The following is a 12,947-nucleotide window of genomic DNA, read 5'->3' as shown; positions in this document are numbered from 1 at the left end:
TTTACGTTGCTTAAGAGAATATCGCGTTTCATTTCTTTGATTCAGATATTTTCAGTAATATCAACGCGATCTCTATGTCTTCAACGTTCAACATACTTGATGTTTTTAGTGTTGTCTAGATAAAAACCTTGTCGAGTAACAAAACCCTTTGGGAAAAAATATTCTCGATCGAAGGGAAAAAGAGTACAACATAGCTTCAATTTCGAAGTAAAATATGTCGACATCATATCCTTGGATCCTCCCCTTGATGTCGGCATCTCCCCTAATTACTTTCAGAGTTGTTCCATACAGTTTTTTTAGTCATGTACTTTTCAAAACTGAATATCGGTAATGACTTAAAAAATAGTCTTCCGTATCTCCCCCTGATTACTTTCCTTGGAGAAGAAATTATTGTTCCTTCATAATCAACAACCTTTGGATTGCAGTTCCTTTAGCATTCAGTTTTATGCCTTTGCTGGGATAAAATAAACTCATGTCAATGGTTATTTTTAAGTACATGATTACATTCATTGTACCATTCCAATGACGTTGTGTTGGCGCTGAGTTATATCTAGCTAACAAGTTCCATGAGGATGTAAAATTTAATCGAGTATATTACTATACTAAGTACAACAATGCGTATATTGTACTTAGATATGGGAATTTCATCCCCAACACATCTTCGTCATCTTCCTTTAGACGAAATGGTCACTTACTTACATTTGAACCTCGACTAATCATGGGAGTTCTATCAGGATGCATGTCTTTATTAAATTGCCTGACAACTTTAGACATATGCAACTGGTGGATTAATATACCACAAGCTCAGTATTCGGTCGAGCTTTCCCCAGATTTTTAATCTCAAATTCGGATTTCAAATAGCTTTTAAGGTCTCTTATTACATCAAGAGTACCCATCATGTTTGTACCACCGACATAGGTAGCTACAATTACAATCAGGAAATTTCTTGTGAATACGCAAGGAAAAAATAACTTACTTGTTTATCCCTCCAAATCAAATAGCCACTTAGACGGGTATACTCTATCTATAAGTGAGCTTCTATCTAACTGTAAACGCACTATGTGGTTTAGAGTCACTTGATTTGGGTAACAAAAGGCTATCAAGTACTTTTGTAAATATCTTCTATCTCTTGATTCTTTCAGAGATACGTAACAACCACATACATATGCTTCATTTCAAGTCCTTTTGAAATTACCAAGCTAACTGAGTAGCCGAACACTGTGAAGCTCATTACAAAAAAATTCCAGGGATTTGTGAGAAACCTCGCGCCACAAAGGCGAGTCTTTATACTTTAAGACTTCTTTCTTCTCATTATGCTTTATGACAAATTAATCATGTATGTCCAATAGGCTTTACACTTGGTTGGTTAGCACTACCACACCAAATACCTGTATATTTGTCAAAGAACCAAGTTCTACCTGGGTTGTATAGGCCAAATGTGCTATTCGTTGACATTATGCAACAAGGAGCACGGTTCGATCTCATCTTGCTCTATTTCCTTAAGCAAGTGTATATGAAATTAATCATCAATATGCTTGCATGATCTTTCCATTGACTCGTGCGTATTATCATAATCCACTTGGGATGTCATTGTTCTCTGGAATCATTAAACTTCGGAGCGTCCTCCAGTTTGATTCATGGACATATTCAGAGACAATCTTATGAGATGATTTCTGATGATATAAGTAAGTTGTGCCTTCCTCACCTACTTCCTTTCTAGGTGAGGATTGATCGAACCAAGTGGTCTCTCCAACTTCCTTTATGGAGCCACGACCTCAACCACACTTACACTAAGTGTACAACACCTAAGTCTATGGTGTATATCTCTTATTAAGGATTTGTAACCTTGCAGGTAGGTTTGCAGCTGGTATGTGTGATCACATCACTTTAGCGACATCAATGTACATTCTGAAAATCGACTATTCTTTCACTTCACATTTACATTTGTGGAGTACAAGAATCAATATGAGACACAGTGGGAACACACCACGACAATTCCTGTCGTTCCCTTAGAAAATAATTTTTCTTATCTCCCCCTAACGACGGGAAGGTTGTCTCATTAAAGTGATAACCCGCAAATCTAGCGGTAAGAGATCTCCTGCCAAAGGTTTTAAAATGCGGATAATTGTTGGAAATTTTTGTCCAACAAAATCACTTAATCATTTCGATGACCCATCATAGTACGATGTGGAGTCATACGGGCACATATATAGTGCTACCAAAAATGCGTAAGAACACAAAATGTCAGGTTTATATCCAGTTACCAACTGGTACGCAAAGAATGGTTAACCAATTGTGGGTATGAAACGAATAAGTGAAGATGCGATTGCATATTCCCCAAGAAGTTAAAGGTAGGTTTGTACGCATAGCCATGCCTTAGGCACCATATGTAACCTTTGATGATAGCCTTTGCGAGACCATAGGGTATAGGATGCTCTACATTGATCCTATTAAACATGAAATAACCATCAAGTCTTTTTGATGTATACTCTCTAGCATTTACAAGGGGTGGTGAGTCCTTACATGTATAATGTGTGCTAGTAGTTTTACAAACGCAACATTACTTGGGAACTATAACTAGTCCAAAATGTCAAAAAAAATAATAATCCACGAAAGCCGTAAGTCACTTTAGTGGTCCGCATTCTGCATGGATATTTTCTAAATATCACCCCGTTTTCTTTGTAATATGGATTGTTTACCATTTGCATCTTAGGATGGTCTCGGTCTTATTTTACCGAAGGCTTTGTGAAATGAGTGATATGCTCTCTTACTTAAAATTATAACGGAAAGGGGGGTTGTGCATCTAGTTCTTTAGAGAACACTTATTGAGAGATATGCTGTTACTTCACATTCTGACAATCTTTTTCCCATTGTCTCGTCCACTCAAACATAGCGATCAACATATGAGTCCTTTCAAAACGAAATATCATGTCACAACCAAAGTGCCTTTATGGTTATGTCTGTATGAGTCAATTCCCAATATTTCATCGTCGAAGTCAATATGGATTCAATAATCCAAATACTATAGTGATTTACATTTCACTAGATTGACTCATTAGTTTCTCTAAGATATATTTCCTTCCAAATATATTAGAGACTATAAAATATGCAATCAATTACATTCTCATCATTGTGAGTTTCCATATGATATCCACTAGCATGGGTCTCTTTGGAATTTAACACGGTGATTAGCTCTCGGTACATATAAAGATTTTGTGACTTTTAATCTTTGTTCCATCTTGGAAACAAAATTTGAGCATTGCTTCGCTCGATGATCCAATCATCGTAGTCACATTATAAGAAAATAGTTCAACAACTAATTTAAATTCCTTAAGAGTTTCGTGTAATAAGTGGTGTGACCTTATTACGTAACAAAAGAAAATCTATCTCATTTACTTTAGAGTGTTACCGTTCATAAAGATGATATACTTTTCATCATAATGTATGAATGATCCTTATAACTCAAGTACTTTTGAGTATATCTCAAGTTCTTTAGAGTATTTCAATCTCATGATAATGATATACTTTTCATTCCATAAGCGCAAAGAATGAATTTAATTCTTCGCAAAAAAAATTTCTTTATTTTAGCTAATGAAATATATGTCAAACTATCATGTAGACAACAGTTTAGGATCAAAATATAGAATCTAACCATACGAATTCGATTGAATAAAGGTAAGAAAAAAAATGGGTAAGTGTATTGACTTGGCAAATTTCTTGTTTCCATTAATGTTGATGTCTAGGGCATGACCTTCTCCAAGAATATAGTGTGTTCGTTTTCCTTTAAACTCCCTATATCTCTTGTAGTTGACTACTAGTATATGATACCTGTATGACAACGCTTGTATCATTCTCAGTAAAATGCTTATACCAAAATTTGCAACTCTCATTGGTATGAGTCAGAATTACATCTTTGTCCCATTATAGGTAGATACATTTATTTTGTATCATTACTACTGGAGTCAGAATTACATCTCTGACTCATGCAAACTTTTGTGAGTTTCTTTCCACAAAACGTGAGGTGTGCTTTTAATTACAACATATCATTGTCAAAGTTATTGACTCATTATAGTCTAACAAGTTGATTGCATCCCACTTAACATTCAAGTTTGGGGGAAAATGAATGTTTCGACAAACTTCCTTCAAAGCAATACATCGTCTTCTGAAGTTAATATGTCGCCTTGGAAATGTTGAAGGTATGGTTTCCTCTTTGAAAGGTGTATCTTTATAAGTTGAAGATTTTTATGAAGAAAATATTGTACTTGTGTACACAAACTTCCACATCATAGACTCTTTAGTGGTGCTCAAGTACTTCTAAGTTCAAAAGGTCAAATTAGAGTCGAATTGGTTTTGTCAAAGTCTGGTCAATTATATGGTCAAGACCCGGTCCATTGGGTTGACAAGGTCATTTTTAATGAATATAAACATATATGGTCCATTATATATGAAATATTCAGGCCCATTGATAATAAGTGTGAAACTATTAGCATATGAGCCCAAAACATATCGTTAACCCTAAAAATTGAAAAACTTCTTCTTTCAACTGTTCTGATCGACGGACAAATGCATCATAATCCGATCATTATGAAATTTTTACCGTAGATTCACCAAAATGTTTCGACAAACATATTAAAATTTGAAAGACATCCAACGTCTAGCTAAAAAGATATTTATGACGCCGTATAACTGTTCCAATTCACGTTTCTATGGACACAGTAGAAAATATCACGTACTTTGGAGTACTTTCCATAGTTGGATCTTTATGAAATATTTATATTATCTCCATGAGGATAACATATACCACATATAAAAATTACAGAATAATCCAACGGTTACAATTATAGGAAACTTAGGTTTTTTGACGCTGTTATAATTAGGGTTTCTTAAACGAAGACAGTTCTACTAAAATCATAATTAGGAGATTGCATCATATTCCGATTTTATTTAAATTTTAACATAGTAAATAAATACTAATCGGGTTGAACATATTAAATTTTCATGAAAATCTAACGGTTAAATCTATATGTTTGATAATCATGCTTTCGTGAAACCCTAATATATAATATGAAACGAAATTTCTTTGTTCAAAAGAAATACCAGGCCTGGCATTTTTAGGGGCGACCAAAAAAGAATTAGGGGCGACACAAAATGACAAAAAAGGTTACCCAAACCTAAACCAAAGCCACCCCTTATCTCAAATTTTTCGAAATGCCAAATATGCCCTCCATAATCGGTAGTTAAGTCTACAATTGGGAGAAATTTGTTATATAAAGGAGATTCCATTTTCACATGATTGAGAACAACCAGAATCGGTAGTTTCATGATGTTTATTGCCTACCGATTGTACAATCGGTAGTTTCATGATGTTTATTGCCTCCCGATTATGGTAATAGCCCCAAATTGGAAATTTTCAAAAACCAATAGGAATTTTAGATTTCTCTATTTTTACAATCGGTAGTTTCATGATGTTTATTGCCTACGGTAGTTTCATGATGTTTATTGCCTCCCGATTATGGTAGTAGCCCCAAATTCAAAATTTCAAAATCAATGGAATTTTGGATTTCTTTGTTTTCACAATCGGTAGTTTCATATGATGTTTATTGCCTACCGATTATACAATCGGTAGTTTGATGATGTTTATTGCCTACCGATTATGGTAGTATTTCCAAATTTAATTATTTCAAAACAAAGGTAGGAAGAGAAGAACATAGTCACAATCAGTAGATACTTTTTTTCTTCTAAACTACCGATTATGAAGGGACATATAAGTATTTTCAACCTATTTTGTCATTTTGTGTCGCCCCTAATTCTTTTGGGGTCGTCCCTAAAAATGCCAGGATACCTGGTATCGCATCCATGCAAAAAAAATCAACTGATCCAATATAGCTCTGTGGTATAGCTTCGTGCATGATAACGTATTGTAGTAAAATAATAGGGGAAAAAGGAAAAGGCAGAGAAGAGAAGGATTTCTATTGATTAGCCTATTACATAGGTAAAGTATCATTTATATATATATATGTAAAGAAAAAACCTTAGGCTTCCTACAACAATTATCCAATTGTTGGGAATAATCTTAATAATCTTATTCAAGTGCTTATAAGTTCACCAATAATGAATTTTCGAAAAGGATATAGTCATCAATTTTGGAAATTACGCTAACCGTGTAGAAATCTTCATGTGGTGGAGAAGCGCACGTCGTGTACATCTGATAGCATATCTCTATGATTCTATCTGGTAATAGATGTTCAACGCTCATGATATAAATGTGATGGAGATTGTGTTAGTAGATAAGTATGCGCTGTTGGGAGTGTAACATGTGTTTGTCCCTTTTCACCTGTTTCTGCAATGCATTCCACCTCTTTGATCGACTGTAAAAGTTCCGCCATGTCAAGGTTGCGATCGAAAATCAACTATTTGGGGAAGTACGAACGCCATCTAACCGATCCATTTGACAGCGCGTTTTTTTTTTTGTGCAGGTAAAATAGCTTCCTGCCCACCACCTCCATCCAATGATATAGCAGCCACCGCATTGTGATTGAGCTTTCGTAGTTATGCACATTATGCAACCTCGCTACCTACTAATGCAACATGCCCATGCATGCACATCCTTTAGCAGTTTAACTAGCAATTTACACTCTTGTGTTATAAATGTTACGACTTCTCAACTCCTCATCTAACTTTGTCATCTTATCTTTGTAAAAGTTGTCAGGATTTTTTTTGTCGGTCTAATTATAATTTTCTCTTTCTCTTTTTAACAAAACCGTTGAGTATCGCGATCTTGCTATAATCGTACGGCACCCACTTCTACCATTCTTAATATTTCTCCTTATGGAAGTTAAACTGTAGAAATTCGTTTACGGTTGGCAAATATCAACCACTTACTCTCCACTCCTATCTGTATAAATTTAAGTGATTCTTGAAATCCTCGAAATCATTCTACAACTAATCAAATATGGACCAGAAACAAGAAATGGCAGTAAGCAAGATGCGGGAACTAGTAGAGACCCAAGGAATTCCAACTCAGGTAATAAAATCAAACAAACTAAACAATTTCCTTGCAAACAATATGCTATATTCTCCTTGATGTGTTGCATTTTCGTTTATTTCAGAAGTTCGTGGATCAAACCTTTTTAAGATTTCTGAAAGCAAAATCAATGAACCCAGAAAAGGCTGCAAAGATGTTTGTTGAACGGGAAAAATGGAGGGAAGAATTCGTTCCATTAGGTTTCATACCTGAGAGCGAAATAGTAGATCAATTGGGTGATAAAAAGATTTACTTACAAGGCCTGACTCAAATTGGGCAACATCCATTTCTGATCTGTGTAAGTAACAGACACTTCACTTCAGCATCCAAGGATCCACTTCAATTTAAGAGTGAGATATTTTTTCCATTTTGCGTTCTAAAGAAAAATAATTTGCCCCTGTTTAAGAAATAATCTAAGTGTCAATTTTTCGATGTCAAACGTATTAGACAACACCAGGAAATCCTTGAGAAACATAGTTTGAGTCTGTCTAAAGCCATAAGGAGGCAACAAAATAAACAACGAACGCACGAAAATTGATCCCATAGTATAACTCAAAAAAGTAAAATACTGCGATCAACAAAGTAGACCATTTTCAACTTTTAGTAGGTCCTGTCTTGAGTCTCTTGTTCTAAAATGTCACTCATTACCATTTCTCTCTTTCAAGATTTAAGAAATCTAAATCTTTGATCCTCTAGTTTAATTTGGTCTCTGTGTTTTTCATTTTGCAGAGTTCCTAGTCTATCTATTTGACAGAGCAATTGGCAGGTACATATGTGCAATTTCTTCTTGATCTTTTGCATCATTGAAAGTGTCTGTGCTAAATTTTTTTATCTCCATTTACTTCCAATAAAAATGGTAAATTGGTGAGAGTCCGATAATATCAACACAAAATTGGTCAACTAACCCAATAACGACAATTCCTGGGGGGAAAAGACATGTAAAATTTGATATTGTTCAAATGGACGAAAATGTAAAAATAGCCAGGATGTAAATAGTTTCATCCTACCCATTTTCAAATACTTTTTCTTATTTTTAATTTACATCAGGATGCATCCAGTTTCATCCACGCTCTTTTTTAAGTTTAAGACAGGGTGAATCCAGTTTCATTATTGCTATTTTTTTTGTCCATTTCACCCATACTAATTTTTACTCGTCCATTAGAACCATGTTTTAAAAATATTTGGACAAATGATCCATTTTCCGTCATATCAAAGGGCTAATCAGTCCAATCAGGCCCGACTCTGAAGCTTGGCAATCTGGGCTCCAACCCAGGATACCAAAAATAAAAATACTATAGTGAAGGCCAAAATTTGTTTCTTTGGTTATAATTGTGGGCTAATAATAATATTCTCTCAGTTCTTTTTTAATAGGCTGGTTTCCTAAAATAAATGTTTGAAAAAAATAGGTTGGTTTCCTAATTAGGAAAGTCAAATGTTACTTTAGTTATCTGGGACCACTTTTCTTTTAACTTCTTTTGATGACAAGTGTCATGTGGACCATTTCATTATACTTCTTTTGCTGACAAGTGTCATGGGGACCATTTCACTTCACTTCTGTTATTGACAAGTGTCATGAGGACCACTTTCAATGATTAGTTCTCTTAATTTCCTTAATTTTCTCTAGAAACAAAACCGGCCTACTAAAAAGGAACGGAGGGAGTATTAAACATAAGTAAGCCCAAAATAAGGAGAGAATATAATGTACGTCTTACAAAATGTTTTGTGTGTTATTCTAATGCATCTAATTCGTGTTGTTAAAAAGTAGAACATTAAGAATTCAATTTCCATCTTACTATAAAATAAACTAGTAAATATTATTCATTTGGTTATGTGATATAGAAGAGAGAAAAGTGTGAAGAGATAAAAGTATAGGGGAAGAAGAAATTTTTATTCATGTGTGCTTTTAAGCCCTGTTTATAGGAATAGAAGTATATGGAAACCTAATCCTAGATCGCAGGGACATCTTACTTTACTTAGTTAACAAACTTAATTTTATAACACTACATCTGATGACTATTGTGTCTAAGTCATTACGATATACCTTGAAATCTCAAGAGCGAAAACTTTAAATTATGTATGCATGTAAACACTTAAAATAGTGTTGGACATGCAAACGTTGCCTCGTTTCAACATTGAAAAGGAAAATCTATTGGGAGAGACCTTGACGAAGGAAAAAATGATACAACACAATAAATCTAGTAAATACACCTTTGATGATGGCGCTCCCCTTAATGAGTACTTCAATCAAATTTTGGCTTACAAATCTTTTGAGTTGAGACTTTCTAATTTTGATAAACAAATTTCTTGAATCCTGGAAATAACAATGCTTTCGTGAAAAAATCTGCTAGTTGATGTAGTACTCATTAGTGTTTCACAAGTAGTATTGTCTTTAAATGATATGTCATGGATTGTTAACTTCTCGGAGATGATTTGTGGAAGTAGTTGAAGTTTTTAAAATAAAGTGCCAAGATATGAATACACTACTATACATGAAATAAAACTGTATTTGTTTAAACCTTAGTGGTTCAGAAGGACATCCAAATTCCTAAAAGATGGTTATGTTGATTTGGTTTACTCAAATGTGGGCATCCACTAAATAATCGAATTTAGACAACCTTGGATCTAGGTTGAATAAATTGCCACACTAAAACCCAATAGGAAAAATTTTGGGCGAAGAAAAAGAGCAAAATACAAACATTTTGAATGAAAAATCAATGTCAGTGAGATGTTGCCTCGTTAAAACTTTGTAAGAAAACAACATGGTTTTAATTAACTGGCATTCATCCAACGAACAAAGATATCAAAATTAACTGGCCTTAGGTTTACGAGCTATGTGATTAGTTATAGTAAAAGGTAATCAAGTCTGCAGTGACACCAAATTTTGGTGACTATAGTTTGTTTTAGTGGTACGGAAACTATAAACCATCACCCATCGATGATCTTTCCTCTATAAAATGAATCAGAGAAGAAACATGAATCAAATTTATCGCCGAAATTGATTACCCGCTGCATGTAATAGTGAATCAAAAATCAATCACATTATATTAAAAAGAATTAGAAATTTACTGTATAATGAGTAAAAATACATACTTGTGCCTCTGATGTACGTCACATTAATGGTATAGTTTGCTCGTTATGTCCTGTATAAATCAAGAAAAAAGTTAATTCAAAGTAGGATATATGAACTAAAAGAGTAATTAATACTTGGTATATTCAACGAACAATTGTAATGGTTTAGATAGTTTTCAAACGAGCAACTATTCACATCTTATAATTTCCAAATGTGACAAGTCTTGTCACAGTATGAGCAAAAACCTTCTTTAGTTAAAAAGTATAATATAATATTAATATGATGAATATGTTCAATTTTTTTATTTTTTATTTTTGGTTATGAACCGTATACATTTATAATGAATCAAGATACAATAAAAAAGAATTAAAAGTATTATTTTCATATACATCATATCATATGATTTATAAGACAAACTACAAGTTAGATTTAAATTTAGATGTAAAGAGAAAAAAAAATTAAACCTAGTTAAGAAAAAGGATTTAGTTTTTACAAAAACAAAGAAAACGATCGATTATATTCTAAAGATGGCAAAAGAATTAGATAAATCGATTGTCAGAAATAAATTTTTACTAATTAGAACTAATAACATGTTATCAAATAAAAACGAGACAAAAGTAAAGAAGAAGAGAGAATTTTATTCGTGTGTGTGTGTAATTACATGATTTTAAGGACATATTAGTATGGATTGACAAGTTAATACTCAAATATATGGAAACTTTAATCTTAGACACAAGGGTATCTTAGTCATTAAACACATGTTTCTAACACATTATGATTTTGTATCTTTCGATTGTTATGTGTCAATATTAGAAAATTTAGGCAAAAATGATTCTCAAAAATTGATTGATGAGTTTGCTAACAAGAATTTAAGAGACTGAAATTTAAATAACGATGTCAGTTCTTCTGAAACAATCACTTTTGAAAGTTATTTTTAGTTATCAAAAGTCTTATTTTAGTAAGTTGATAATTTTAATTTTTACGTGGAGATGGAAGTAACTTTATATTTTATAATGAGACAAACCATGTAATTGGTATAAACGCTGTTTATTTTAGTATTATAAGTAACAATATCAGGAAAACATATAGTTCATATGTGTAGGAGAAAAAAATTCTGTGAAAAAGGCGTTCTTTACGTTCCACGTACAGAGTCATCTAAATATCAGAGACGGCCCCGAGTCTAATGTTTCCCCTGGTTTATATTTAGTTCTTTCAAGGAGGGAAGAGAAATAGGAAATGAGAAGATAATTGCAGCTGTGGATTTAAAAAGTTTCCCTTATAAGAGTATTGACGCTCGTGGTTTCTCCATCACCTTCAACCTTCTGAAGGTACGTAACTTCAAAAATAATTTTTCATGGTAATTGGATTTTATTTTGTACATTGCTACTTTACAATTGATCTTCATCATTAGACCATCATGGTCATACATAAATTGTAACACGTTCGAAGGTAAACTCACGTAGATGAGTTGTCAAATATCAACCGAGAATGCAAATTTGGCAGACAAATTATGGCACTTTCTATTACTAATATTGCCCAGAGCAGCAGACCGTTCGGGTTCTCTATCGAAATAACCACTGACCAGACCTCAAGCTTAGTGGTCAATTAAAAAGTGGATACAATCCTCACTCTTGGTTTGTTTGTTTTTTTAATGGGTGTAGGCTTATTATCCCGGAAGACTAGGAAAATGTATATGTTAAATGCTCCGGGGTTCTTTGTTAGTTTCTGGAAGATGTTTTCTGTCTTTCTAGATAAAGATATCCAAGAAAACGTAAGTTTTCTTCTTTCTAACTTAGTGATTTTGTGGGTATGAAAATATTCTTCTTTTAGTAGCAACAAACATTATTATTCGGTGGGTATGCCAATATTTTTCTTTTTACAGTAATGATCATTATTTCTCCGTTAAGGTTTTCTCCTATATGTTATGCATATGCAGATCATCTTTGTGAGCAATGAGAAAGAGAAGGAGAGTTTTATAAAGGAAATTGGTGAGGAGATACTACCAGAAGAAAATGGTGGTCGATCAAAGCTCGTCGCTGTTCAAGATGTCACTATTCATTCCCATACCAACAATCCCATGAGTTAAATACTAATGTATCTTAACAGTCTATACGAGCTTCAATGTTCACTATTACTATCAGATAACCTAATCGTGTGGTTGTCAATCAAGGGAATCCTTGATATGCATGCATATGTAATACTACAATTTTTTTCCTTTATGCATCAAACGAAGAATAAAATGCAAAAAAATTGTTGATCTGTACTTAACTCATTTCACGGTAGGAAACATGATCAATTTTATCCAAGTACCACAGTCTAGCATTAAAAACCAATGCACACTAGCAGTCCTTTGGGGCCAGTGGATGCTCATCTTGTTTTGAGCCAACGTAATTACCTTATTATTTAATTGTAGTGTAAATTGTTTATGTATTTTGTTTTTTTAGAGTCGTAATCCTACCTTAAGTATTGATCAAGATTCTTTGATTTAAATCCAATATTTAAATAAACTAGAGGTCTTTCATAGATTGTTTTTCTACCTGAGTTCTCTTATAATCCGAGTCATAATAAGTTGCAACAATAAGGCAGCGTTGTTTCGGTTTTAGTCTAGTTTGAGTCGGTAATTCCGCTTGTATCCCGGTTTCAGTTTTAGTAACCTTTGTAATAGCTTTATTAGACTTATTAACACTAAATCCTTCAAAAGAAGAGATTGGATACTACCTCAAGCCACATTTAAAATCTCAAGAAACAGAATGATTGAACAATGAATGAAATAGATGTATGATAGGATTTTTTACAGGAAATTGATCTAAAATCGGCCTGAGAATTCCCTGAATATAAACAACTCTGTCGGAT

At 33.4% G+C, this 12,947-nt stretch overlaps 1 protein-coding gene across 3 annotated transcripts; it reads left to right on the top strand.

The window, feature by feature from the left end:
- Nucleotides 1–6,952: 6,952 nt before the first annotated feature.
- LOC113277745 (SEC14 cytosolic factor-like) lies at nt 6,953–12,405 on the top strand. Of its 3 annotated transcripts, XR_003325120.1 has the most exons (5): nt 7,310–7,374; nt 7,754–7,790; nt 11,302–11,422; nt 11,756–11,865; nt 12,031–12,405. XR_003325120.1 is itself a non-coding variant. In XM_026526750.1 (4 exons), exons 1-3 carry the CDS (start codon nt 6,953–6,955, stop codon nt 7,760–7,762), a joined length of 294 nt encoding a protein of 97 aa, XP_026382535.1. In that variant the 3' UTR covers nt 7,763–7,790; nt 12,031–12,404. The 3 variants fall into 3 exon arrangements, 1 of the variants encoding a protein (XP_026382535.1); XM_026526750.1 differs by lacking the exons at nt 11,302–11,422; nt 11,756–11,865 and adding an exon at nt 6,953–7,024 and having other exon boundaries at nt 7,110–7,322; nt 12,031–12,404; XR_003325121.1 differs by lacking the exon at nt 11,756–11,865.
- Nucleotides 12,406–12,947: the final 542 nt, after the last annotated feature.

This window comes from Papaver somniferum, chromosome 5, assembly GCF_003573695.1.
Source record: "Papaver somniferum cultivar HN1 chromosome 5, ASM357369v1, whole genome shotgun sequence".
Lineage (NCBI taxonomy): Eukaryota > Viridiplantae > Streptophyta > Magnoliopsida > Ranunculales > Papaveraceae > Papaver > Papaver somniferum.
Note: the sequence above shows the minus strand (reverse complement) of the source record. Positions and strands in the feature narration are given on the sequence as shown.